The sequence below is a fragment of the Chiloscyllium plagiosum genome, unplaced genomic scaffold (assembly GCF_037043375.1).
Source record: "Chiloscyllium plagiosum isolate Xiang-an unplaced genomic scaffold, Cpla_swu_hap1 HiC_scaffold_1, whole genome shotgun sequence".
NCBI lineage: Eukaryota > Metazoa > Chordata > Chondrichthyes > Orectolobiformes > Hemiscylliidae > Chiloscyllium > Chiloscyllium plagiosum.
This window is the reverse complement of record NW_028270139.1, coordinates 19306959-19334888: the sequence shown is the minus strand read 5'-3', so window position 1 is coordinate 19334888 and position 27930 is coordinate 19306959. Positions and strand designations below refer to the sequence as shown.

At 43.4% G+C, this 27930-nt stretch overlaps 1 protein-coding gene and 1 pseudogene across 1 annotated transcript in view; both read right to left on the bottom strand.

Annotated features, from left to right (window-relative positions):
* tmem192 (transmembrane protein 192) overlaps window positions 1–25508 on the bottom strand; it is a 41534-nt gene extending 16026 nt beyond the window's left edge. Inside the window, exons 1-3 of the mRNA XM_043698452.2 lie at window positions 25387–25508; window positions 6742–6891; window positions 4148–4400 (exon numbers count right to left, since the gene is read on the bottom strand). Coding sequence (XP_043554387.1) covers window positions 4148–4400; window positions 6742–6891; window positions 25387–25416 — 433 coding nt within the window. The 5' untranslated portion in view covers window positions 25417–25508. The remainder of the gene's footprint in view (window positions 1–4147; window positions 4401–6741; window positions 6892–25386) is intronic.
* On the bottom strand, window positions 5976–6094 carry LOC122555922 (5S ribosomal RNA; annotated as a pseudogene).
* Window positions 25509–27930: the final 2422 nt, after the last annotated feature.

Genomic DNA, 27930 nt, shown 5'->3' with positions numbered 1-27930 from the left:
ACAACATTCTGGAAGGAGACCAGAACTGCACACAATATTCCAAAAGTGGCCTAGCCAATTCCTGTACAGCCACAACATGACCTCCCAACTCCTGCACTCAATACTGTGACCAATAAAGGAAAGCATACCAAATGCCTCCTTCACTATCCTATCTACCTGCGACTCCACTTTCAAGGAGCTATGAACCTGCACTCCAAGGTCTCTTTGTTCCGCAACACTCCCCAGGACCTTACCGTTAAGTGTACAAGTCCTGCTAAGATTTGCTTTCCCAAAATGCAGCACCTCACATTTGTCTGAATTAAACTCCAGCTGCCACTTCTCAGCTCATTGGCCCATCTGATCAAGATCCTGTTTTAATCGGAGGTAAACCTCTGTCCACTACACCTCCAATTTTGGTGTCATCTGCAAACTTGCTAACTACACCACTTATGCTCACATCCAAGCCATTTAAATAAATGGATAAAAATAGCAGACCCAGCACTGATTCTTGTAGCACTCTACTGGTCACAGGCCTCCAATCTGAAAAACAAGCCTCCTCCACCACTACCCTCTATTTTCTACTTTTGAGCCAGTTCTGTATCCAAATGGCTAGTTCTCCTTGTATTCCATGAGATCTAACCTTGCTAATCAGTCTCCCATGGAGAACCTTGTTGAACACCCTAGTGAAAGTCCATATAGATCACATCTGCTGCTCTGCCCTCTTCAATCCTCTTTTCCCAATCTATCTGCATAACTGAAATACCATCCCTGGAACCATACTCTTTTACACTCTCTCTAGTGCCTCAACATCCTTCCTAAAAAGGGTGGTACCCAGAATTGGATGCAATACTCCAGACGAGGCTAGTGTCTCAAACAAGTTGTATAACCTCCCTGTTCATATATTCTATGCCCCAACTGATAGAATTTAGGTATTATACACTTTATTAACTGGTCTTTTAACTGGTCCTGTAATCCTTAATGTTTTATCTACATAGGCACCAGATTCCCCTGTTCAGACAGTGTTGTACCCTTCATTTTATCTTGTCTCTCCGTGTATTTCCTATTAAAAATGTCACCTTGCACTTCACTGCATTGAACCCTGTAGAACTTCAAAAGAATCTATACACTATTCCCTTCACAATTTATAAAGTTTCCAAATTTTGTATCACCATAAATTTTGTAACTGTGTCCTGTACACCTAGGTCTAGGTCATTAACTATCTGGAAAGGCATTGTGAGGCACAGTGGTTCAGTGGTTAGCACAGTTGCCTCACAGCATCAGGGACATGGGTTCAATTCTAGCCTTGGGGGACTGTCTGTATTCCCTGTGTCTGTGTGGGTTTCCTCCAGTTGCTCCGTTTTCTTCCACAGTCCAGTGAAGTGCAGGTTAGGTGGATTGGCTATGCTAAAATTGCCCTGTAAAGTCTAGCAATGTGCATGCTGGGTGGGTTAGCCATGGAAAGTTGAAACTTTATTGCTGGAACAGCACAGCAGGTCAGGAGCACCTCTGGGCCACCCGGACGAACCAACCCAACCACCCTGTAGCACAGCATTTCAACTCCCCCTCCCACTCCACCGAGGATATGCAGGTCATTGGACTCATCCACCGCCAAACCACAACAACGCGACGGTCGGAGGAGGAGCGTCTTATCTTCCGACTGGGAACCCTCCAACCACAGGGGATGAACTTGGACTTCACCAGTTTCTTCATCCCCCCCTCCCCCCACCTTGTCTCAGCCGAATCCCTCCAGCCCGGCACCGCCTTCCTGACCTGCAGTCTTCTTCTTGACCTCTCCGCCTCCATCCTACTCCGACCTATCACCCTCACCTTGACCTCTTTCCACCTATCACATTTCCAACGCCCCTCCTCCAAGTCCCTCCTCCCTACCTTTTATCTTCTCCTGCTGAACACTCTCTGCTCATTCCTGAAGAAGGGCCTGTGCCCGAAACGTCGAATCTCCTGTTCCCTGGATGCTGCCTGACCTGCTGTGTTGTTCCAGCAATAAAGTTTCAACTTTGATCTCCAGCATCTGCAGACCTCACTTTCTCCTTTTAGCCATGGAAAGTGTATGGTTGCTGGGATAGGGTGGGAAGCTGTTCAGAAGGTAGGTGCAGAGCTGATGGACTGAATGGCCTTTCCACACTGTGGGAGGCAATTCCAGACTTCTAAAGCTTGACCCAGGTGCACGACTGGGCTTGATTTATAGCATTGGGGATTCAGTCTATGGCAAGTGGGAAAATATAGTGTTTGGGACAATATCATGGGGAAACTCAAAAACCGTCCATTGAACTTGCCAAAAATGACATGTGACTGATTTCTGAAAGATTCAGCCCATTAACTGTTTCGCTTTACAGAGATGCTAAAAAAACCTGAGTGCATCCAGTACTTTGATTTGGGGGAAAAAAAACGAAGCGACATCAGAGAATCCAGGCTGCAAGAATAATTTCAAAAATTGTGAATCATGCTGTCACTCTAAGGTAGCAGTGGACACACAAGCAGCTAATATCTTGCATAAAAGTTACATTATTTGGCTCTTAAATATCTTGTTTATGTTGGAGAATTGCACAAAAGGCCAATTCAGAACACATGGTGACTTTTTGCATTTACCTAGCTGGTTATGAACAAAGCACAAGTAGGAGGACCAAATAAGGCTGGTAGCAAAGAGGTGGATATTGTTTAATATTATTTTTACATTACCTTAGACCACTGCCACATATGAAACTAATATTGTTATTAGCCCTTTAGAAATTAATGCAATTCGATTTGGAAAATTAAAATAGCATTATATACAGGTACAAAATGGAAACGGCTTTTTTGAACTGTGCAAAGTTTATAGAAGACAATATGTACTTCTTGACTGGCTTTGGCTTAATATGCACCACCTTGTTCTCAGCAATGTATGACTTTGACAAAAAAAAGCAAAGATTCAGTTCTACAATAGCAATCGTCAGTAACAAAAATGCTGTCAAGTATCTTTTAAAAAGGAGAGAGAGTAAAAAAACTGCAATAAGTATATCAAACTGTTCTGTAATGTCAGAAGACGTTTTTAAAGAGTTGAAGTAACTATGCCGTTTATGCCAATGGAGTAGTCTGCAAAGTTTTTGCACCATACCCTGGAAGTACATTTATGTATGTATTGGGCTTGATGTGGAGATTCATTATATTTTGAAGGCCAGCGCCTCAAAACTGCTGAAAATAGGTGCAAGATTACTGGTAGCAAATCTCTTTCCAGCTCAGCATATTAGCAACATTCTTTTTGTTGCATCTCCTCCAGAAACAAGTTAGCTTACAGTCAGAGGTGCATTACTAGTTAGAGGAAACTCGATTATCCGAATATCAATTATCCAAAAGTAGGATTATCCGAAGGAGATCTCGAGGTCCCAATAGAAACATTACAAAGGAGTGTTTCCAGCAGTGATCGTGTCTTTTGTTTAGTGATTAAACAGGCACCGTCTCCATATGACGGACTTCCCGCGCGCTCTCTCTCTCTCTCTATGGCCTCGCACGCTTTGTGCTGGGGGATGGGTTTAGATTAGATTAGATTACATTACATTACAGTGTGGAAACAGGCCCTTCAGCCCAACAAGTCCACACCGACCCGCCGAAGCGCAACCCACCCATACCCCTACATTTACCCCTTACCTAACACTACGGGCAATTTAGCATGGCCAATTCACCTAACCTGCACATCTTTGGACTGTGGGAGGAAACCGGAGCACCCAGAGGAAACCCACGCAGACACGGGGAGAACGTGCAAACTCCACACAGTCAGTCGCCTGAGGCAGGAATTGAACCCGGGTCTCTGGTGCTGTGAGGCAGCAGCGCTAACCACTGTGCCACCGGTTTGGACCGGATTGGGGGGAGAAACGAGAGAGGAGCGGTGTCCCGTATGCTGTGTGTTGCTGCAGTCTCCTGAATGGGGAGCAGACATTAAAACGCCGAGCCCCAGGGGAAAGGCATTTAATCGATTTTCCGAATAATCGATTATCTGAACGAAATAGTGCCCGCCCATCTCATTCGGATAATCGAGTTTCCACTGTACTACCTTTCAAAGCATTGCCAGTATTCTCATCCAAGAGAAACTTGTGATTTTCAGATTTACGTAACTTTATCCTCTGAAAAACTTCAGACATCCCAATCACCCTTATCCTTGCAATTATTTCCTCACCTGCAGAATGAATGAGTAACGGTAGACGCTTTAGATGCCTAATGGAGCGGTACAATTCCAGATAGCCTCTTGCCCTGAACTTGGAATGCTGTACTTGCAAGTAATATTCAAAGACAGCATAGATAACCGAAAGGATAACTTTTGTAATTGTTATAATTGCCACAGCACTGAAGGACCCAAGGACACTTCTGCAAAGGTCAGCTGGTGTTTCACACAGGAAGACTAAAAGGAATGCCAGAACTACAAAAGTAACCTAGAACAAAGACAGATATTCCATTAATAAAAAAAGGTAAAAAAGAACTTGATAGCAAAGCAAATTTATTTTGTTAAAAATCAATGAATCCACATGATGCTTTAGTTTTGCATATATGGTTTAATTGCACAAGTTCACTATCATAGAAATAGATCGGAGGTGTTTCTTATCTAAACTCCTGTGATCTTGTATTCATTTATAGGGAGAGTTTATGACTCAAGAGCATGAGCTGAAAATGTGTTGCTGGAAAAGTGCAGCAGGTCAGGCAGCATCCAAGGAGCAGGAGAATTGACGTTTCGGGCATGAGCCCTTCTTCAGGAATGCCCATGTGGGTTTCATTTCAAAATGAAAGTGAATGCCTTCATCCATGACTGTATTTAATAATACTTGGAACACATTGTGCATGTCAAAAGGCAAAATTGGCTTCAAAAGGTTACAAGTTGGGAAATGCAGGGTTTATAGGAACTGTGGAGGGGAGGGTCACTGTGGGCTCAATGGACTGAATGGCCTGCCTCTACACTGTCTTGATTGATTCTATTAAATTGCAGATTCATGTTTCTGATAATGGCTTCCTGGTTTTTTGAAGATGACGATGGATACTTAGGTCACATAAAAATGGTTTACAAAATCATTTTTCAACAACCTCAGGTTTATTATTTCATATGCAAGTCAACCTTAATTCAGGACGTTAAATCAAATCTAATTATGTGGAGGTGCTGGTGTTGGACTGCGGTGGACAAAGTTTAAAAAAAAAAAATCACAACATCAGGTTATTGTCCAACTGGTTTATTTGAAAGTACAAGCTTTCAGAGTGCTGTTCCTTCATTAGGTAGCTGTTGGACTATAACCTGGCGTTGTGTAATGAAATCAAAAATTAGAATCCCTACAGTGTGGAAACAGGCCATTTAGTTCAACTGTCCATATCAAACAGCATCCCACCCAGACCTATCCCCCTACCTCTATACACCTGTTGGCTAATCCATCTAGCCTGCAAGTCCCTGAACATTACATAAAATTTAGCATGACCAATCTGTCTAACTTGCACAACTTTGGAGTCTGGGAGAACATTGCAGCAGCCGGTGGAAACCCATGCAGGCACGGGGAGAACGTGCAAACGCCACATAGACAGTTGCCAGAGGGTAGAATCAAACCCAGCTCCCTCGCACTGTGCGGCAGCAATGTTAACCACTAAGCTATTGTGCCACTCAAAACGAAGGTGCCCAGCATGGGCCTCAAACCCATGGCCCTGAGCGTAAGGTAGATTAGATTAGATTCCCTACAGTGTGAAAACAGGCCTTTCAGCCCAACAAGACCCTTCAAAGAGTAACCCACTCAGACCCATTTCCTTCTGACTAACGTATCTAATACTATGGGCAATTTAGCACAGCTAATTCACCTGACCTGCACATCTTTGGCGTGAGGGAGGAAACCAGAGCACCCAGAGGAAACCCAGCAGACACAGGGAGAATGTGCAAACTCCACACAGACAGGCAGTCACCCAAGTCTGGAATTGAACCTGGGACCCTGGTGCTGTGAGGCAGCAGTGCTAACCACTGAGCCACCGTGCTGCCCCAAAGCCTATTGCACCTGGTATTCCCAGGCGGTCTCCCATCCAAGTACTAACCAGGCCTGATTCTGCTTAGCTTCCGAGATCAGATAAGATTGGGCATTTTCAGACTAGTATGGCTGTAGGCTGAGCTAGGTCATGGTCAAAAGATTGCAGGAAATTACAGAATTAAGATTTGAGTTTATGGGGTGAAACAGTTTTTAAAACAGTACCATAAATTTTTAAAACATATATACCTTTAAAATCCAGAAACAGAAAAGGCTTTTATTAAATTTTCTATTGAAGAAATGTTGCCGTACATATTGTGTTGAAGATCATATAGCTGATAGAGGAATTATTCTGTCAATAACATGTCCATTTTAGAAGAATCATGGAATCATTCATTATAGAAGAGCACTACAGCCCATTGGTCTGTACCACCAAACATATACTATGTACACTGACAATTCTGCTTTTTTTTATTAAAAAAGATTAAAAATTGGGTAGTTTCATTTATTCATCCAATAAAATACAAAGCAACTACAGTGCTAAAAGAAAACTCACTTTAATGAACTGAATATAAACTGTCATTTACTATATAAAATAAATTTTAATCTATTTTCAAAAGATATTATGTCATCAGAATATTCTAGTAAAAGTAGCAAATATGAAAAATTATTACTTTGTGGAGTTTTCAATATAGCATTACACACTAAGGAAACCAATACTGCACTATACTACAAGTCAAATAATCTCTATTCAGAGAGGTTCCTGTGTAGGAAATCTAACACTCACATGCAGAAATGCTAACAGAATTCCCCAACAGACTGTTGGCACACCTTTGAAATGAGCTCGCATTTCACCAACTAGAGCATCGCCATAAAGAAGGGAATGGTCTATTAGTGGATCCTCTTCCACACTTTGGGTTGCATCAGTGAAGAAGTTCTGGAAAAAAAAACAAATGACGCATGAGAAAAAAAATACTGGAAACACCTGACTACATCCTTTGTCCAACAGCATCGGCAGGATGTTTGCTGACACAAGTTAGAGTAATCATGTTCGGCATTGATAGTCTGTAATAAACACACCTTCAACTTTTTGACTTAACCGCACAAAAGGAGACATTTAACGGTAAAACCTTCATATCCTGTTTTCCCACATCATTCCTCACACACAGCACAAATACTTCCCTGATGAAAGGAACCCAGGTGGATAGTAAATGCATTATACACCAGGCCCAGCTCATTAGGGTACAAATTCCTTTCTTTGGCAGTGTGAAGACACAGGCACAAGTAGCTTGTCAACAGATTAACAGTACAATGATAGATCCTCCGATACAAATTGGCTTGCATTTAAACATCTCAGAAGACAAAAGGACTTCTCGATTTTTACATTTAAACCATTCTGAAGGGAACAGATCAGCTGCTCAGAATTTCAAACTGAATAATTCTAGCGTATAGACTGCTGAGGGAGGACAAAAATATGTTCACATGATCTTCAAATTCAAGGCACAACAGACACTCAGAATTCAGGTAAAACTATAAATCAATGATGGAAACTCTGTGGTAAGTAAATTAGTTTTCTAGCTTGTCAAAATATTTAGATGGACACGCTGATACAATTAAAAATTCAGCCAAATACGCATTTCAGATTCTGCAGTTGAAAAAGTAATTTCTGAAGTTTTTTTTTTAAAAACAAGAATTTTAAAACAACAAGCTACTTAACTCTGATCTGCCTGTATTGCTCGCAAGATAAAGCTTTTCACTGTGTCTTGGTACACGTGACAATAAATCCAATTTATTATTCGCTGTTTCAATTGTCTATCTTGTAAAAATTCGATAGTTATCTAATGAAATCGTCAACCATTCCGGGAAAGTACAAACTAGAAGTACAAACTACAAAGTAAGTAAAGTCAGACTTTGAATCGCGTTATTGCATCCTCTGAAATCATTGGCACTTAGGGAATTGCAACTATAGTAACAGCTCCTTCTATTGACAGAAATAATACCAGACAAAAAACAAAGTCAAAATTCTGCCTTTTTGGTGGTGGTGGGGGAAGTGGAAGAGAGAGAGAAAAAAAGAGGAAAAACGCAAATCAAATAAGTATTCACAAACAAGTTTTAGGTAGGTGCAATTGTTTATAAAAATAAAAAACCCTAATCTTGAAATTATGCGTTTTAAAATGGCAAATGGTTAGCATACAATGTCATTACCTCTTTCAATTGGACTGCAGGATTTGGATCAAGAACAGATCAAGAGATAAAATCATGAAGTTGCTCATTTGTCACCCAATTCCTTTCCAGCTCCCATATCATACTATAAAAGCCCCCCAAAAAAGGTTCAGAGGTGGTGTAATGGATCATTAAAAGTCAGTGATTGGAGTAATGCAATTGTTGAACTAAGCTGCCCTTTTTAAAAAGGTTTTAATTAATTACTAGGTTTATTGGCAAAAAAAGGTTGGTCCACAATAATTCATCACCTTCATGGCATTGCAGCTTCTATTAGGTGTATAAAATTAAGACCGGTACATTTTAAACATTTTCAAAAATTTCATTTTTTTAATTTCCCGATTTGCTCTCTGAAAATTAAATAAGTGATTAGCTCCTTCGGACAGGTGAACAACATCACTGCAGCCCGACATGGAAAATTCCCATTAAGCTACTCCGAAATTCAACTGGCTGTAAAGTTCTTGAAGATATCTCAAGCACTCAAGGCTAGCTATGAATCTCGGGCTATATTTTTGATCAAGGCAGGCATATTTGTTGGAAAATTATAGATTGGTTTAGTTTATTTCCCATTAGGTTGTCAAACTAAATGATGGAGTTGAAAATCTATTACAATCTTTCTGATTTGTACCAGAAAAGAAAAAAAAATTAGTGAAGGGAGTGTATGGCAGAAGTACAATTATGATACAGTTTTACTGAAAGACCAAGCAGGTGTTGCAGGTCTGCAACACATTATTATACACAGTTTATACAGGCAATAAACTCGACTACTACTTAATAGTCACACAAGGATTTTTAAAACAAATATTTTATGGATTAATTTCTAAAATAGTTAGCAATGTGAGGAGATTTGTGGTTTCAACATTTTTTTGAGGCAGACTCTGACTAAAACAGTAAATTAAAAAAAGAGAAAAAATGTAATATAGAAACAAAATTGAAAAAAAAACTCATACTCAGTTTCTCAAGAAACCAAAACAAACAGAAGTTTGAAAAGCAAAAAAAAAAAACTTAAGAAAATGACGTGTTTAAAAAGATATTAAATGGACATTTCCCTTTAGTACTATAAGCAAGCTAAACCAGCAGTCCAGATTCAGGAGCTAAAAACATTACTGAGCTGCTTAGTGGACTTATAGCACCAAGACAAGTAGATGCAACAGCTGTGAGTCACTGTGATGAAGACTACGCTGATGGAATTGACATTGGTTATATGCTGCTGTCAGCCAGGAATCAAATTAACTCCGAGAAGGCGGCACCTCTCCCCCCCCCCCCCCCCCCCCTGTGGGCGGCACGGTGGCACAGCGGTTAGCACTGTTGCCTCACAGCACCAGAGACCCGGGTTCAATTCCCGCCTCAGGCGACTAACTGTGTGGAGTTTGTACATTCTCCCCGTGTCTGCGTGGGTTTCTTCCGGGTGCTCCGGTTTCCTCCCACAATCCAAAAAGTGTGCAGGTTAGGTGAATTGGCCATGCTAAATTGCCTGTAGTGTTAGGTGAAAGGGTAAACGTAGGGGAGTGGGTCTGGGTGGGTTATGCTTCGGTGGGTCAGTGTGGACTTGTTGGGCCGAAGGGCCTGTTTCCACACTAAGTAATCTAATCTAAAAAGGAGAGGAACTGAAGTTCCTCCTGAGGAAGACAGGGTTTAAAAAGGACTTTGTGACCAAGTGAAATTGCCAAAATCTCATGGATCCCTGAGCCAAATTTGTAAGATCTGCCTTAGTTTTATTTAAACTTATATTTCAACTACAAATTGCCTATTCATTCACGTTTAGCTCATGTTGCTTCTGCATCTTAAGGAGTATAGAATGTGGCCAGACAGGCCACTCAAAGTGATGGATTAATGAAAACTGGACAATAAATGAGGCATGCTGAGAATTTGAGACAAGCCTTGACCAAATTGACTGTGCTCAAAGACTCTGGAATAAACATGCTGCAGAATCCAGACAGGCTGCAGCTGCAGACAGACAGTATACAACTGACCTAACAGCTACAGTCCATACAATGCACTTACATTTGAATGCAACGGAATTGACTTGATTGATATACCCAAGACAATCAGAAACAGTTGCTTATCAGACAGGAGTGCCTCACACTATTATTTGGAAAGGACTTCAGGCCAACGGTCCACTTCGGAGCAGTGAGAGGTGGGAGCCAGGAGGAGGGGACGTTGGTGCGAGGTGATTGTCGGGAAGGCCGGTAAGTATATTTAAACTTCTTACCTTCAGGCCAAAGGACTTCTGGGAAGGGCAAGTAGAACAGTTTATATTTGCGTGGTTGCGTTACCCGAGACATTACTCGGGTAGTGTCTGCCACCCATCCTCCTCCTCTAACCTAAAAAAAGTTGTGGGAGCCAGATTGACAAGGTAAGGTAACTAGATTATTTCCTAATCCTCTTTTTTAAAATAGTCACTTCGGGAGTTAGAATAGTGGGAATGGAGTTTAGGGCAGTGGAATGTTCCTCCTGCAGAATGTGGGAAGTAAGGGTCACCACTGGTGTCCCTGCTGACTACATCTGTGGGAAGTGCATCCAACACCAGCTCCTCGAAAACCGCGTTAGGGAACTGGAGCTGGATGAACTTCAGATCATTCGGGAGGCAGAGGGGGTTATTGACAGGACTTAGAGAGGTAGTCACTCCCCAGATAAAAGAAAAAGACAGATGGGTGACAGTTAGGGGACAGAAAGGGAACCGGTAGGCAGTGCAGGGATCCCCTGTGGCCATTCCCGTCAACAATAAGTATACCATTTTGGATATTGTTAGCGGGGGGGGGGGGGGGATGATGACTTACCATGGGAAAGCAGTGGGGCACATGCCGCTCAGAAGGGGAGGGGGAAAAGAGAAGCAGAGCAGTAGTCATTGGGGACTCAATAGTTAGGGGGGCAGAAAGGAGGTTCTGTGGGGACGAGAGAGACTCACAGTTGGGTGTTGCCTCCTGGGTACCAGAGTCTGTGATATCTCTGATTGGGGGGGGGGGGGGAAAGAGAGCAGCCCCAAGTTGTGGTCCACATTGGCACCAACGACATAGGTCAGAAGAGAGATGGGGACTGGAGGCAGAAATTCAGGGAGCTAGTTGTTTGCTCTGGTTTTCTGCCTGTGCCACGTGCTAGTGAGGTGAGGAATAGGGAGAGAGAAAGGAGTTGAACACGTGGCTACAGGGATGGTGCAGGAGGGAGGGTTTTGAGTTTTAGGATAATTGGAGCTCTTTCTGGGTTAGGTGGGACCTCTACAAGCAGGATGGTCTTCATCTAAACCAGAGGGGTAACAATATCCTGGGTGGAAAATCCGCTAAAGCTATTAAGGTGGATTTAAACTAATACAGTAGGGGGGTGGGAACCAAAATTGTAGGACAGGTACAGAAGAGGATGAGAGTCGGGAGTTTCAAAATCAAGTATCTGACACTGGCAAGCGAGAACCTGGTTTGAAGTGTGTGTACTTCAACGCGAGGAGCATCCGAAATAAAGTATAAAGTGGGTGACCTGGCAGTGTGGGTTGGTACCTGGGACTTCGATGTTGTAGCCATTACGGAGACATGGATAGAGCAGGGACAGGAATGGCTGTTGCAGGTTCTAGGATTCAGATGTTTCAGTAAGAACAGAGAAGATGGTAAGGGGGGGGGGGGGAAGAAAAAAAGGTGTGGCATTGTTGATCAGGAACAATATTACAGTTGTAGAAAGGATGTTAACTGAGGTAGTATGGGCTGAGGTTAGAAACAGGAAAGGAGGAGAAGTCACCATGCTGGGAGTTTTCTATAGGCCCCTGAATAGTCCCAGAGATGTAGAGGAAAGGATAGCAAAGATGATTCTCGATAGGAGTGATAGAGGCAGGGTAGTTGTCATGGGGGACTTCAACTATCCAAATATTGACTGGGATCACTACAGTACGAGTACTACAGACGGGTCAGTTTTTGTCCAGTGTGTGCAGGAGGGCTTCCTGACACAGTATGTAGACAGGCCTACAAGGGGCAAAGCCACTTTAGATTTAGTACTGGGTAACGAGCCTGGCCAGGCGTTAGATTTGGAACTAGGTGAGCACTTTGGAGACAGCAATCACAATTCAGTCAGGTTTACTTTAGTGATGGAAAAGGGATAGGTGTACTCCACCAAGCAAGAGTTACAGCTGGGGAAGAGGGAAACTACGATGCAATTAGGAAAGATTTAGGAAGCGTAGAATGGGGAAGGAAACTGCAGGGGATGAGCACATTAAAAATGTGGAGCTTATTCAAGGAAAAGCTCCTGGATGTCCTAGATAAGTATGTACCTGTCAGGTAGGGAGGAAGATATAGAACGCGTGAGCCGTGGTTTACTAAGGAAGTGGAATCTCTGGTCAAGAAGAAGGAGGCGGCGGCTTATGTTCGGACAAAATGTGAAAACTCATTTAGGGCACTTGAGGGTTACAAGGAAGTCAGGAAAGACCTAAAAAGAGAGCTCAGAAGAGCCAGGAGGAGACATGAGAAGCTGTTGGCGGATAGGATCAGGGTTAACCCTAAGGCTTTCCATAGGTATGTCAGGAATAAAAAGAATGATGAGAGTTAAATTAGGACCAATCAAGGATAATAGTGGGAAGTTGTGTGTGGAGTCAGAGGACATTGGGGAAGCACTAAATAAACATTTTTCGACAGTGTTCACTATAGAAAATGAAAAATGTTGGCGATGAAGATACAGAGATACTTGCATCTAGACTAGAAGAGATTGAGGTTCATAAGGAAGAGGTATTAGAAATACTGCAGAGTGTGAAAATAGACAAGTCCCCTGGGCCAGATGGGATCTATCCTAGGATCCTCTGGGAAGCAAGGGAAGAGATTGCCAAGCCTTTGGCATTGATCTTCAAATCATCATTGTCTACAGGAATAGTGCCTGAGGACTGGAGGATAGCAAATGCGGTTCCCTTGTTCAAAAAGGGTAGTAGAGACAACCCTGGTAATTACAGACCAGTGAGACTCACTTCAGTTGTTGGTAAAGTGTTGGAAAAGGTTATAAAAGATAGGATTTATAACCATCTAGAAAAGAATAATCTGATCAGGGACAGTCAGCTTGGCTTTGTGAAGGGTAGGTCGTGCTAACTAATCTTATTGAGTTTTTTGACAAAGTGACCAAACAGGTAGATGAGAGTAAACCAGTTGATGTGGTGTATATAGATTTCAGCAAGGTGTTTGATAAGGTTCCCCACAGTAGGCTATTATACAAAATGCGGAGGAATGGGATTGTGGGAGACATAGCAGTTTGGATCAGTAATTGGCTTGCTGAAAGAAAACAGAAGGTTGTAGTTGATGGAACATGTTCATCTTGGTGTCCAGTTACTAGCGGCATACTGCAAGGGTTGGTGTTGGGTCCACTGCTGTTCGTCATTTTTATAAATGACCTGGATGAGGGCTTAGAAGGGTGGGTTAGCAAATTTGCAGACGACACTAAGGTCGGTGGAGTTATGGATAGTGATGAAGCATGTAGTAGGTTGCAGAGAGACATAGATAGGATGCAGAGCTGGGCTGAGAGGTGGCAAATGGAGTTTAATGTGGACAAGTGTGAGGTGATACACTTTGGACGGAGTAATCGGAATACAAAGTACTGGGCTAATGGCAAGACTCTTGGGAGTGCAGGTGAGCAGAGAGATCTCGGTGTCCATGTACACAGATCCCTGAAAGTTGCCACCCAGACTGACAGGGTTGTTAAGAAGGTACACAGTGTTTTGGCCTTTATTAATAGAGGGATTGAGTTCTAGAACGAGGAGGTTATGCTGCAGCTGTACAAAGCTCTGGTACAGCCACACTTGGAGTATTGTGTACAGTTCTGGTCACCACATTAGAAGGATGTGGAAGCTTTGGAAAGGGTGCAGAGGAGATTTACTAGGATGTTGCCTGGTATGGAAGGAATGTCTTATGAGGAAAGGCTGAGGGCCTCGAGGCTGTTCTCGTTAGAGAGAAGAAGAAGGTTGAGAGGGGACTTAATAGAGACATACAAGATAATCAGAGGGTGAGATAGGGTGGACAGGGAGAGCCTTTTTCCAAGTATGGGAATGGCAAACACGAGGGAACAACTTTAAAGTGAGGGGAGATAGGTATAAGACAGATGTCAGAGGTAGTTTCTTTACTCAGAGTAGTAAGGATATGGAATGCTTTGCCTGCAACAGTAGTAGATTTGCCAAGTTTAAGTGCATTTAAGTCATCATTGGACAGGCATATGGACATACATGGAAAGTGTAGGTGGGATGGGTTTCAGATTAGTATGACAGGGCGGCGCAACATTGAGGGCCGAAGGGCCTGTACTGCACTGTAATGTTCTATGTTCTATGACTACCTGACCTGCATGTGCCCAACACCTCCACAAATGGATGCTCAAGGACCACCCTGCCGTTGACATATCAAAGTCTGGTTGGATCCGATTAATCAGGGTGATTGAGCCCCGATTGATCTATTAGAGGATGCTTAAGATCCTCCAAAAAGGGCAAGGAGACTTCTAAAGTATAGAATCACTACAACACCACCCTGAGGAGCTGTAATTCGAGATCAACCATGAAGAAAAGACAACCCCAAGAGAAGACCAGATAGTCATTGCCACATGTATCAAGGCCAAGATCTAGTGTGGTGGTTCCTGATCATCTAGAGTTAAGTTAAAGCACATAGTTGACTAGATTTATACTGTAAATTGTTAGTTTATAGTGTATTTTGTTAAATATTATAGGTTATTACTATTAGAGATTAACTCAGTTTCTTTGCTACATATATAAAAAAAAGTGTTAAAACACACTGCAGCAGACGCAAAGCTAAATTAGTGTTTGCTTTATTGATACTTGTACAATTAAAAAAAAATCTTGCTTCAAACTGTGGAAATTCATAGTTTTTCTTTTATTAAATAACCATCTTTCATTTAAAAAGCTGATCTAAGATATAAACAGCATGTAGATCAGAGATAAATAGCTCAACTTTTAAAAATCAAGTTAGAGATGGTTAGTTACATCAAATTTGGGAATAATTCGCTGTGGATTGGTGAACACTTTTCAGCACTGGAGATCAAACCAAAGGTTCAGCAGCAAATACTAACATTTTCTAATTAAGCATTACAAAATGTGAAGGTGTGCAGAAAACCAAAGTGAAAGATACTGCTGGCATAAAACAAGAGTGATGAATGAATGCCAGAATGGTGCCTTGCCTGCTGGTATTTACAGCAGTTTCTAGCATCTGCAGTATTTCGTTTTTGTAATGATTTATTCACTGTCACCAAGGAGTTCTGCTCTTCTTCCTGACACCATTTTAACTTGCCTCTGCTTTATTCATTTTCATTGCATTCCATTTCCCCTCCAGCCCGTCGGTCTCAATTTCCAATCAATACAACTACAGTTACATCTATTTTATTACTAACAGCAGCTGCCAGTATTATACAGAAACATAGAATATAGGAGGAAACCATTCGATCCTTCAAGCGTGCTCCACATTCACTCTGATCATCCAACTCAATCTGTTCCTGCTTTGCCCCCGACCCCATGTCCTTTGATCCCTTCAGCCTCAAATACGATGATCAAATTCTTCTTGGAAATCATGAAATGTTTTGGTCTTGACTGCTTTCTATGGTTGTGATTTCACAGGCTGGCCACTCCTTGGGTGAAGAAATTTCTCATCTCAGTCCTAAATGGTTTCCTATGTATCCTCAGACAGTGACACCCAATTCTGGATTCCCCACTATTGGTAACATCCTTCTTGCATCTACTGTTTGATCCTTTCGAAACTTTATAGGTTTCTATGAAACTCCAGCAAATATAATCCTAACCACTTCAGCCACAGAGCTGCCATTCCACGAATCAGTCTGGTAAACCTTTGCTGCACTCAGTCTATAGCAAGGACCTCCTTCCTCAGTTAAGATCAGAACTGCACACAATATTTGAGGCGTGGTCTCACAAAAAAAGAGGTCCTGTACAATTTCAGCAAGTCATCCTCGTTCCTATACTCAAAACCTTTCGTTATGAAGAGCAACATACCATTTGTTGTTTTTACTGCCTGCTACACATGCATGCTTACTTTCAGCCATTGGTATAGGAGGACACCCAGGTCTTATTGCACATTCCCTTTTTACAATTTATAGTCATCTAGATAACAATCCACCTTCCTGTTTTTACTACTGAAGTGGTTAACCTCATTCTTCCACATTATATGGATCTGCCCACTCACTGAGCTTGAAATAATCACACTGAAGTATCTCTGCATCCTCCTCACAGTTCACCCTCCCACCCAGTTTTGTATCATCTGCAAATCTGGAATATATTTAGTTTCTTCATGTAAATTATTAATATGCATTGCGACTAGCTAGAGGTTCAAACACTGATCCTTATAATACCCCACTAGTCACTGCCTGTCATTTGAATGTTTGCTATTGTCTTTCCACCATCATCCTTCTAAGTAAAATCTCCCACTCCATCATAGCCAACTTGTATCTCATACTATTGTAGTTTCCTCTATTTAGATTCAGGATCATAGTCTCAGAATCAACTGCATTACTCTCCAGCTTGATGAAGAATTCTATCATATTATCCCAAGGGGTGTCACAACTAGATTGCCAAATATTACTATACCCTGGCTATAGTTGGTGTCACAACATATTGGTTGAGAAAACCATCGTGAATACACTCCAGGAATTCCTTCTCTACAGTACAGTTTGATTTGATTTGTCCAATCTATATGCATATTAAAGTTACCCATAATTTCAGATATTCCACTGTTGCATGTATCTCTAACTTCCTGTTTAATGCCAATCCCAAAATCACTCCTACATTTGGGGGTAGATCTACAACAACCAATATATTTTGCCTTTTGGTATTTCTCAGCTCTTCAGATTCCACATGGTCAGAGATAAAACTCTTCCTCACTACTGCATTAAAATTTTCCTTTAGCCAGGTGGTGTACAACTCCACCATCTTTTCATTTTAGTTTGTCCTTCCTAAATACAGAATCTTGTAGATGTTCAGTTCCCATCTCTAGTCACCCTACTGCTCCGTTTCCATAATCCTGATTATATCATACCTGCTTTTACTTATTTACACAATTAATTCATCCACTTTATTGCCAATGCTTGGCACATTAATGCACAATGCTTGTGGCCTTTTCTTTTTATTGTTAGTTGCCCTATTTCTACTATTTTCACTGTGGTCTTGTTTGATCCTGGCCTTGGATTTCTCTAACCATCACTTCTCTTATTCCCCAGTCTTTTGTTCTTTGCTCTATTCCCCTTTCTCAGACTCCTTGCATAGGTTCCCGTTGCCCCATCATTTTGGTTTAAAACCTCCAAAACCACTCTAGAACATAGAACATGCAATGTTGCGTCAAACTGTGGAACCAATCTGAAGCCTATCTATCCTACACTATTCCATTTTCATCCATATGCCTATCCAATGACCATTTAAATGCTCTTAGTAGTAGGGGAGTGGAACGCACTGTCTGCAACAGTAGTAGACTCGCCAACTTGAGTGAAGAAACTACCTCCGAAATCTGACCTATATCTATCACCCTTCAATGTAAAGCTATGTCCCCTCATGCTAGCCATCACTATCTGAGAAAAAAGGGTCTCACTACCCATCATAATTTAATCAGAAGGTTAGATATATGTCTCAATTAAGTCACCTGTCAACCTTCTTCTCTAACGAAAACAGTTTCAAGTCCCTCAGCCTTTCCTCATAACACCTTCCCTCCATACCAGGTAAGATCCAAGTAAATATCCTTTAGCAAATACTCCCTCAGGGCATCAGTCCCCATCCTGCCCAGGTGTAACTCACTCAATTTGTGCTGGTCCCTTCTTCTCCGGAATCAGTCCCAGTGCCCCATGCACCTGCAACCCAACCCTCCTTCTTGCACCATCTTTCAGCCGCATATTCATTTGTTAATTCCTGCTATTTCTACATATGGCACTGATAGCAATCCTGAGATCACCACCTTGCCTTTCTTCCACAATCAAGGAAGCTCGAAAGTGCCTAATCTTTTTGATTAGGCACTTAAAGTTTTCCAGATTCAACAGGAGATGAACAATTTTGGACTGTAACCTTGGCTCCCAATGGTTTCTATATTCTTTGGAAGTTTTACCCTGTTGGCAGCTGTACTGTCATTCACACCTTTAGGCACATAATTAACTTCTTATTCCAGTCTCTTTACCTTGCACCACCAACCCTTTTGTCATTTAATCTCTCCAGTCTTTTACCCTCTGTTTGTTCTTTTCTATCTCCAATCTTTCAACTACTTAAAGCCTGTTACATTTCTAACTTTTTCCAGTCCAGATAGAAAGTCAACAAGCTTACAGTAGATACTAACACTATCTCTCTGCAGAAGTTGCCTGACTAGTATTTCCAACATCTTATACTTTTAATTTAAACTCAAGGTTGTGGACCGTCTGTTGCAAAACAATGCTGCTGTTTTGTCCTATTCGGACACAGGATTTGTTCCATATGTCATCTTGCACAGTTTACATTTCGGAATTGGGAGGAGGGACAAACTGTCCACTGGTTGAAGCCAAACTTGGCTGTGGTGATTTAAGGTTACTCATCTCAGCTCAGGACATCTTAGCAGGAGCCCTTCAGAGTAGTGAACTAGGTCAAACCATCTTCAGCTCCTTCAAAAGACTTTCCCTCCATTAGATCTGAACTGGGGACAGTCACCGATGTTTGTGCAAGCTTCAGCACCATTCATGACTCCTCAGATACTGAAGCAGTCCACATTCACATGCAACAAAATTCAACAATTTTCAGGCTTGGACTGACAAATGACAACTAACATTTATGCTAACACAAGCCGGGCAATGACCATCTCCAATATAAGTCATTCTAACCATTATCCTTTGACATTTAATAGTGTTACTGTTAAGAAATCCCCACTGTCAACATCCTGGGGTTATAAATTTGACAAGAAACTCAATTGACTTGCCATGTAAATACAGTGGTTACAAGTGCAGGTCAGACACAAGAAGTACCGTGGTGAATAACTCACCTCCTGAGTCCCAACACCTGTCCACCAACTACAAAGCATAAATCAGGAATGTGCTGGAATACTTCCCACTTGTCTGGGTGGATGGCACCTCCAACAGGACAAGAATCTTGACACCATTTAGGACAAAGCAACCCACTGACTGGCACCACATTCGTAAGCATCCACTCCCCCTCCATTTATGCAACAGTGTGTACTGTCTACAAGATGCACTGTAGAAGTTCACCAAAATTCCTGAGACAGCATCACTCAAAACCCCAACCACTTCTTTCTAGAAGGTCAAGGGCAGCAGATACATGAGAATAGCACCACCTGCAAATTCCCCTCCAAGCTCTCACCATTCGGACTTGGAAATATCACTGTTCTTTCACCATCGCTGGGTCAGAATCACAGAATTCCCACCCCAGTGGGTCAACCTACAGCAGATGGACGACAGCAGGTCAAGGTGGCTGTACACCACCACCTCAAGTGCAATTACGGATGCGTAATAAATGCTGGCCAACAAGTAACAAAGCGGATTGATGAGGGCAGAGCTGTAGATGTGATCTACATGGACTTCAGTAAGGCATTCGACAAGGTTCCCCATGGGAGACTGGTGAGCATGGTTAGATTTCAAGGAAAAAAGTGAGGACTGCAGATGCTGGAGATCAGAGCTGAAAATGTGTTGCTGGAAAAGCGCAGCAGGTCAGGCAGCATCCAAGGAGCAGGAGAATTGACGTTTCGGGCATGAGCCCTTCTTCAGGAACGAAGAATGCCTGAAGAAGGGCTCATGCCCGAAACATCGATTTTCCTGCTCCTTGGATGCTGCCTGACCTGCTAGATTTCAAGGAACACAGGGAGAGCTAGCCATTTGGATACAGAACTGGCTCAAAGGTAGAAGATAGAGGGTGGTGGTGGAGGGTTATTTTCCAGACTGGAAGCCTGTGACCAGTGGAGTGCCACAAGGATCGGTGCTGGGTCCTCTACTTTTTGTCATTTGCATAAATGAGTTGGATGCAAGCATAAGAGGTACAGTTAGTAAGTTTGCAGATAACACCAAAATTGGAGGTGTCATGGACAGCAAAGAAGGTTACCTCAGATTACAACGGGATCTTGATCAGATGGGTCAATGGGCTGAGAAGTGGCAGATGGAGTTTAATTTAGATGAATACAAGGTGCTGCATTTTGGAAAAGCAAATCTTTGCAAGACTTATACACTTAATGGTAAGGTCCTAGGGAGTGTTGCGAACAAAGAGACCTTGGAGTGCAGGTCCATAGCTCCTTGAAAGTGGAGTCGCAGATAGATAGGATAGTGAAGGCGGCATTTGGCATGCTTTCCTTTATTGGTCAGAGTATTGAGTACAGGAGTTGGGAGATCATGTTGCAGTTGTACAGGACATTGATTAGGCCACTGTTGGAATATTGCATGCAATTCTGGTCTCCTTCCTGTCGGAAAGATGTTGTGAAACTTGAAAGGGTTCAGAAAAGATTTACAAGGATATTGCCAGGGTTAGAGAGCGAGAGCGAGAGCGAGAGCGAGAGCGAGAGCGAGAGCGAGAGCGAGAGCGAGAGCGAGAGCGAGAGCGAGAGCGAGAGCGAGAGCGAGAGCGAGAGCGAGAGCGAATAGGCTAGGGCTGTTTTCCCTGGAGCGTCAGAGGCTGAGGGGTGCCTTTATAGGAGGTTTATAAAATAATGAGGGGCATGGATAGGATAAATAGACAAAGTCTTTTCCCTGGGGTCAGGGAGTCCAGAACTAGAGGGCATAGGTTTAGGGTGAGAGGAGAAAGATATAAAAGAGACTTAAGGGGCATCTTTTTCACATAGAGGGTGGTACGGATATGGAATGAGCTGCCAGAGGATGTTGTGGAGGCTAGTACAATTGCAACATTTAAAAGGCATCTGTTGGGTATATGAATAGGAAGGGTTTGGAGGGATATGGGCCAGGTACTGGCAGGTGGGATGAGATTGGGTTGGGATATCTGGTCAGGATAGCTGGTCGGCATGGACGGGTTGGACCGAAGGGTCTGTTTCCATGCTGTACATCTCTATGACTCTAAGTGAATAAAAAAAAAATCTTGCCATCACATTAAACTATTCCACCATCTTTTGATATCACTACTTTAGCAATATCTTGTTCCTCTCCCATTTAAAATTTCATGTCTTACCATGTTTTGTGTTTACCTTTCCATTTTCCTATGTATAACAAAAACTTCTTTGCAAATGTTAACGTTTCTGGTCACTCAACCATTGCAGAGATACTTGTTGAACATTTCTACCATTTTCTGTTAAAACTTTATTGCTGGAACAGCACAGCAGGTCAGGCAGCATCCAGGGAACAGGAGATTCGACATTTCGGGCACAGGCCCTTCTTCAGGAATGAGCAGAGAGTGTTCAGCAGGAGAAGATAAAAGGTAGGGAGGAGGGACTTGGAGGAGGGGAGTTGGAAATGTGATAGGTGGAAAGAGGTCAAGGTGAGGGTGATAGGTCGGAGTAGGATGGAGGCGGAGAGGTCAAGAAGAAGACTGCAGGTCAGGAAGGCGGTGCCGGGCTGGAGGGATTCGGCTGAGACAAGGTGGGGGGAGGGGGGGATGAAGAAACTGGTGAAGTCCAAGTTCATCCCCTGTGGTTGGAGGGTTCCCAGTCGGAAGATAAGACGCTCCTCCTCCGACCGTCGCGTTGTTGTGGTTTGGCGGTGGATGAGTCCAATGACCTGCATATCCTCGGTGGAGTGGGAGGGGGAGTTGAAATGCTGTGCTACAGGGTGGTTGGGTTGGTTCGTCCGGGTGGCCCAGAGGTGCTCTCTGAATCGCTCCGCAAGTAGGCGGCCTGTCTCCCCAATATAGAGGAGGCCACACCGGCTGCAGCGGATGCAGTAGATGATGTGGGTGGAGGTGCAGGTGAATCTGTGGCGGATATGGAAGTTTCCTTTGGGGCCTTGGAGAGAAGTGAGGGGGGAGGTGTGGGCGCAAGTGTTGCACCTCCTGCGGTTGCAAGGGAAGGTGCCGGGAGTGGAGGTTGGGTCGGTGGGGGGTGTGGATCTGACAAGGGAGTCGCGGAGGGAGTGGTCTCTACGGAAAGCTGATAGGGGAGGGGAGGGAAATATATCCTTGGTGCTGGGGTCTGTTTGGAGGTGGCGGAAGTGACGGCGGATGATGCGCTGTACATGGAGATTGGTGGGGTGGTAGGTGAGGACCAGTGGGGTTCTGTCCTGGTGGCGGTTGGAGGGGCGGGGCTCAAGGGCGGAGGAGCGGGAAGTGGAGGAGATGCGGTGGACCACTTCGGGGGGGAAATTGCGGTCCTTGAAGAAGGAGGCCATCTGTGTTGTACGTATTTTGAACTGGTCCTCCTGGGAGCAGATGCGGCGGAGACGAAGGAATTGGGAGAATGGGATGGCGTTTTTACAGGGGGCAGGATGGGAGGAGGTGTAGTCCAGGTAGTTGTGGGAGTCGGTTGGTTCTACTTTCCTTGAAGAAACCATTTTCTGTTACTCAATCGTAAGCTGTGTAAGGTGCACCTTTTAAATAACGCCCCAGAAATTGATCATTAACCAAGAGGGTGAGCACCTCGTTATATTGGTGTAAGACTTTACTTTTCCCGAACTCTACAGTATCAATATTATGAGAAAAATCATTTGGAAGCCACTCAAAATAAAGTCAGTATTTCAAGAGATAGTTGGGATAAATTTAAAAAGAAAAATAAATTTTTTAGAAGTTCCAAAGAGCAAAATTCATGCAAAACTGATTTGTTGCGCGTCAGTTTAGTGAATCACTGGCTCAAACTACTTGTGTTCTCTCAGTTGTTCCTTCATTTTCAATGGAATGCAAGTCTTACATCCTAAACAGATATACACTATTACTTTTCTAAGAGTGTTACACTCCAGGTTAATTGTAAATGGGCACACAATAATGGGACTAACTAACCTCTTTCATTTCAAATTACAAGAGAATGGAGAGTAGGTGAGAAACTGCCAGCAATAAAGCAAGGCCTCACTTCAACCTCCTCTTCTCACTGATAATAGACTCAGTGGCCATCGTTCTTTTTCTTTGAAAAAGAATTTCCCAAGGATTAACAGCAGCCTAAAAAAGTCTGTTTTTTAGCACATGGTTGGGAATTCAGATCCAGGAATCAAAGGAAATAACAACAATTAGTTAACAACATATTTTGGACATGTTAAGCAGCTGCTGCCAGATGTAAATTTTTTATTTAATAGACCAGGTTGTAAGTTTGCTCGTTGAGCTGGTAGATTTGTTGTCAGATATTTTAACATCATGCAAGGTAACATCACCAGTGAGCTTCCAATGAAGCGCTGGTGTTCTGTCCTGCTTCCTATTTATCTGTCTTGGTCTGTTGTGATGGGTGATGTCACTCCTGGTTCTTTTTCTGAGGTTGGTAAATGGGGGCCAAATCGATATGTTTGTTAATGGAGTTCCGGTTAATACAGCTAATGGCAGGACCCTGAACAACATTGATGTACAGAGAGATCTTGGGATTCAAGTCTATAGCTCCCTGAATGTGGCCATAAGTAGATAGAGTGGTAAAGACAGTTTATGGCATGGTTGCCTTTACTGATCAGGGCACTGAGTACAAGTCAGGATACCATGTTGTGGTTTTTAAGACGTTGGTTAGACCACATTTAGAGCAGAGCATTGTGTTCAATTCTGGTCACCACATTACAGGAAGGATGTGGAGGCTTTGGAGGGCACAGAAGAGGTTTACTAGAATGCTGCCTAAATTAGATGGTATGAGCTATAAGAAGAGGCTAGAAAAACTCAGCTGGTTTTATCTGGAGCAAAGGCAGAGGGGAAATTTGATAGAAGTCTGTCAAATTATGAGATGCATAGATAGGGTTGACAGTCAGATTTGTTTTCCCCAGAATGGAGGGATATGGACCAAAAGCTGGCAGAAAGATTAGTTTAATATGGAATCATGTTCAGCACAACAATGAGCACTAAAGGGCCTGTTCCTGTACTGTATTGTTCTGTGTTTTAATTCCATGTTTCATACCCTCCAAATTAGGTTTTTGTCCAGCTGAAATATTGAAATAATTCCCAGTTACAAATCACATCTCAAAGGTAACTAGGGGTGGACAATAAATACTGGCCAGCCAGCAACAACCAAATTCCACAAATGAATAAGAAAAAGGCTAATTCGACCATATTACCTACAAAATCATTTACTTCTTGTCTCCACTGCCATTATCTAATTCACAGCAAGATCTGCTTGCCTACTACTTCTACTAAAATTTACAATTGTAACAAAGTACAAATTTCACCAGTAATCTCAGTCTCTGCTTCTAAAATTCAAGCTACTATTCATTCTCAATTTTGATTTATTCATCATCATTTGTAGCCATGTGACCAGCTGCTTAGTTCTGAAATTTATTTCACAAACCGCACTCTCTTCTCAGTGTATATATTTGACAAACTGTTGCTTAAATATATCAAATTTTGCTTGAGCTCCTGCCACACAGAGGGATACACTGTGGCTAATAAAAAAGGAGACAATCCATAAGCTTCTAGCAGAGAACTGACCAACTGGATTAGCCGAATTTGGGCTATCCCCATTTCGTTGGGGAATGTTGGATGCAGTCATACTTTCAGTTTCATCATGGACTGGGTTCAGCTGCACACGAAAACAAACGATAAATCATGTTGAAAACCTGAGGAACATGATTTTATTTGAAAATCAGCTCGAAACACCAGACAGAACACTTCCTGAAGTTGCTAAATAGGGTGATGTAATAAAACAAAGAACTGCGGATGCGGGAAATTTGAAACAAAAGCAGAAATAGCTGGAAAAACTCAGCAGGTCTGGCATCATTTGTGGACAAAGTTAAAAATCGCACAACAGGTTGTGTGACTTTTAAACTTTGTCCACCCCAGTCCAACAGCGGCTCCTCCTCACCATCATCTGTGGAGAGGAAGGAGAGTTAAAGCTTTCAGGTCCAGTGAGCCTTCTTCAGAAATCAGCTCTGAGCTTCTCCAGCAAATTCTCTTTCGATACCAAAAAGGATGCATGGGATATAGTCCTTAAGATACATTCGTATGGCTTTATATACCTAAAAGAAAAGCTTTGCAAATTTTCTTCACGCGTATTGAAAAACGGGGAGGAAAAAAAACCAAAGCATTAGCAATGACTTGGTTAAGTCCAGCTGCCCACAAGACCATGTCCACAACGGGGAGGGGGCGGAGCTCGTGGGCAGTGATTGACAGTCGCCCCGCTCTGACATCCTCCGGGGCAGATGCAGCGAAGCCGTGAGTTAAAACGGAATTTGCCCGCTGCTGACTCACCTCCTGCCGCTGCCTCGGCTCCGAGTTCATCCTGAGCGGTAGGCGCGAGAAAAATAGAGAAACACCAAAGAACGAGGTGGAGTTAACTGAGCCCGCCGTCACAGGCTCCACACCGACGCCACCCCCCCCGTGCGTTACTCGTCCGTCACACAATCCCGTCCCGACCTCTCAGTGGCTGCGGCTCTAGGTTCCGCACTTAAATTCTTCCCCAGCCTCGAGCTGCAAACCACCTGCGCACGTGGAGGGAGAGACCACCTGACAGACAGAGACAGAGACAGAGAGACAGTGTGTCCTGGAGAAACTGAGCAGTGTGTCAGAGAGAAAATACAGATAGGGAGAGTGTGTCCTGGAGAAACTGAGCAGTGTGTCAGAGAGAAGATGCAGATAGACAGGGAGAGAGTGTCCTGGAGAAACTGAGCAGTGTGTCAGAGAGAAAATACAGATAGACAGGGAGAGAGTGTCCTGGAGAAACTGAGCAGTGTGTCAGAGAGAAGATGCAGATAGACAGGGAGAGTGTGTCCTGGAGAAACTGAGCAGTGTGTCAGAGAGAAGATGCAGATAGACAGGGAGAGTGTGTCCTGGAGAAACTGAGCAGTGTGTCAGAGAGAAGATGCAGATAGACAGGGAGAGTGTGTCCTGGAGAAACTGAGCAGTGTGTCAGAGAGAAGATGCAGATAGACAGGGAGAGAGTGTCCTGGAGAAACTGAGCAGTGTGTCAGAGAGAAAATACAGATAGACAGGGAGAGAGTGTCCTGGAGAAACTGAGCAGTGTGTCAGAGAGAAGATGCAGATAGACAGGGAGAGTGTGTCCTGGAGAAACTGAGCAGTGTGTCAGAGAGAAGATGCAGATAGACAGGGAGAGTGTGTCCTGGAGAAACTGAGCAGTGTGTCAGAGAGAAGATGCAGATAGACAGGGAGAGTGTGTCCTGGAGAAACTGAGCAGTGTGTCAGAGAGAAGATGCAGATAGACAGGGAGAGTGTGTCCTGGAGAAACTGAGCAGTGTGTCAGAGAGAAGATGCAGATAGACAGGGAGAGTGTGTCCTGGAGAAACTGAGCAGTGTGTCAGAGAGAAGATGCAGATAGACAGGGAGAGTGTGTCCTGGAGAAACTGAGCAGTGTGTCAGAGAGAAGATGCAGATAGACAGGGAGAGTGTGTCCTGGAGAAACTGAGCAGTGTGTCAGAGAGAAGATACAGATAGACAGGGAGAGTGTGTCCTGGAGAAATTGAGCAGTGTATTAGAGAGAACTTAAAAATCACACAACACCAGGTTATAGTCCAACAAGTTTAATTGGAAGCACACTAGCTTTTGGAGCGCTGCTCCTTCGTCAGGTAGTAGTGGAGGACACAATTGTAAGACAGAATTTATAGCAAAAGGTTACAGTGTGATGCAACTGAAATTATACATGGAAAAATACCTTGATTGTTTGTGGAGTCTTTCATCTGTTCGAATACCATGATAGTTTCACTTCTTTCACATGTAAATCACAAAACTTTTTTTCTAAAAAGTTGCATTCTCAGGTTTACTGTAACAACTGGTGTTAGCTATACAATATGTTGAAGGTAAAAACAATGACTGCAGATGCTGGAAACCAGATTTTGGATTAATGGTGCTGGAAGAGCACAGCAGTTCAGGCAGCATCCGAGGAGCAGCAAAATCGACGTTTTGGGCAAAAGCCCTTCATCAGGAATAAAGGCAGAGAGCTTGAAGCGTGGAGAGATAAGCCAGAGGAGGGTGGGGGTGGGGATAGAGTAGCATAGAGTACAATAGGTGGCAGTGTTTGTCACTGGCCACCCGGGTGTTTTCCTATCTTCCTGGTGATGGAATTTGAATAAAGATTGGTGCACTTTGTGTCTTCCACTGTGTCTCACACCTGCACACACACACCATGGGTGCTGGGGATAAAATAAGCACTACCGCACTTAAGTGGTAGTGTGGAAAAAAAAAGAATAGAGTACAATAGGTGAGTGGGGTGGGGGAGATGAAGGTGATAGGTCAGGGAGGAGGGTGGAGTGGATAGGTGGAAAAGAAGCTAGGCAGGTAGGACAAGTCATGGGGACAGTGCTGAGCTGGAAGTTTGGAACTAGGGTGAGGTGGGGGAAGGGGAAATGTGGAAACTGTTGAAGTCCACATTGATGCCCTGGGGTTGAAGTGTTCCGAGGTGGAAGATGAGGCGTTCTTCCTCCAGGCGTCTGGTGGTGAGGGAGCAGCGGTGAAGGAGGCCCAGGACCTCCATGTCCTCGGCAGAGTGGGAGGGGGAGTTGAAATGTTGTGCCATAGGGTGGTGTGGTTGATTGATGCGGGTGTCCTGGAGATGTTCCCTAAAGCGCTCTGCTAGGAGGCGTCCAGCCTCCCCAATGTAGAGGAGACTGCATTGGGAGCAACGGATGCAAAAAATTAAATATCATTTTTTGCATCCGTTGCTCCCAATGTGAATGTGCAGGTAAAACGTTGATGGATGTGGAAGGCTCCTTTAGGACCTTGGATGGAAGTGAGGGAGGAGGTGTGGGTGCAGGTTTTGCAATTCTTGCGGTGGCAGGGGAA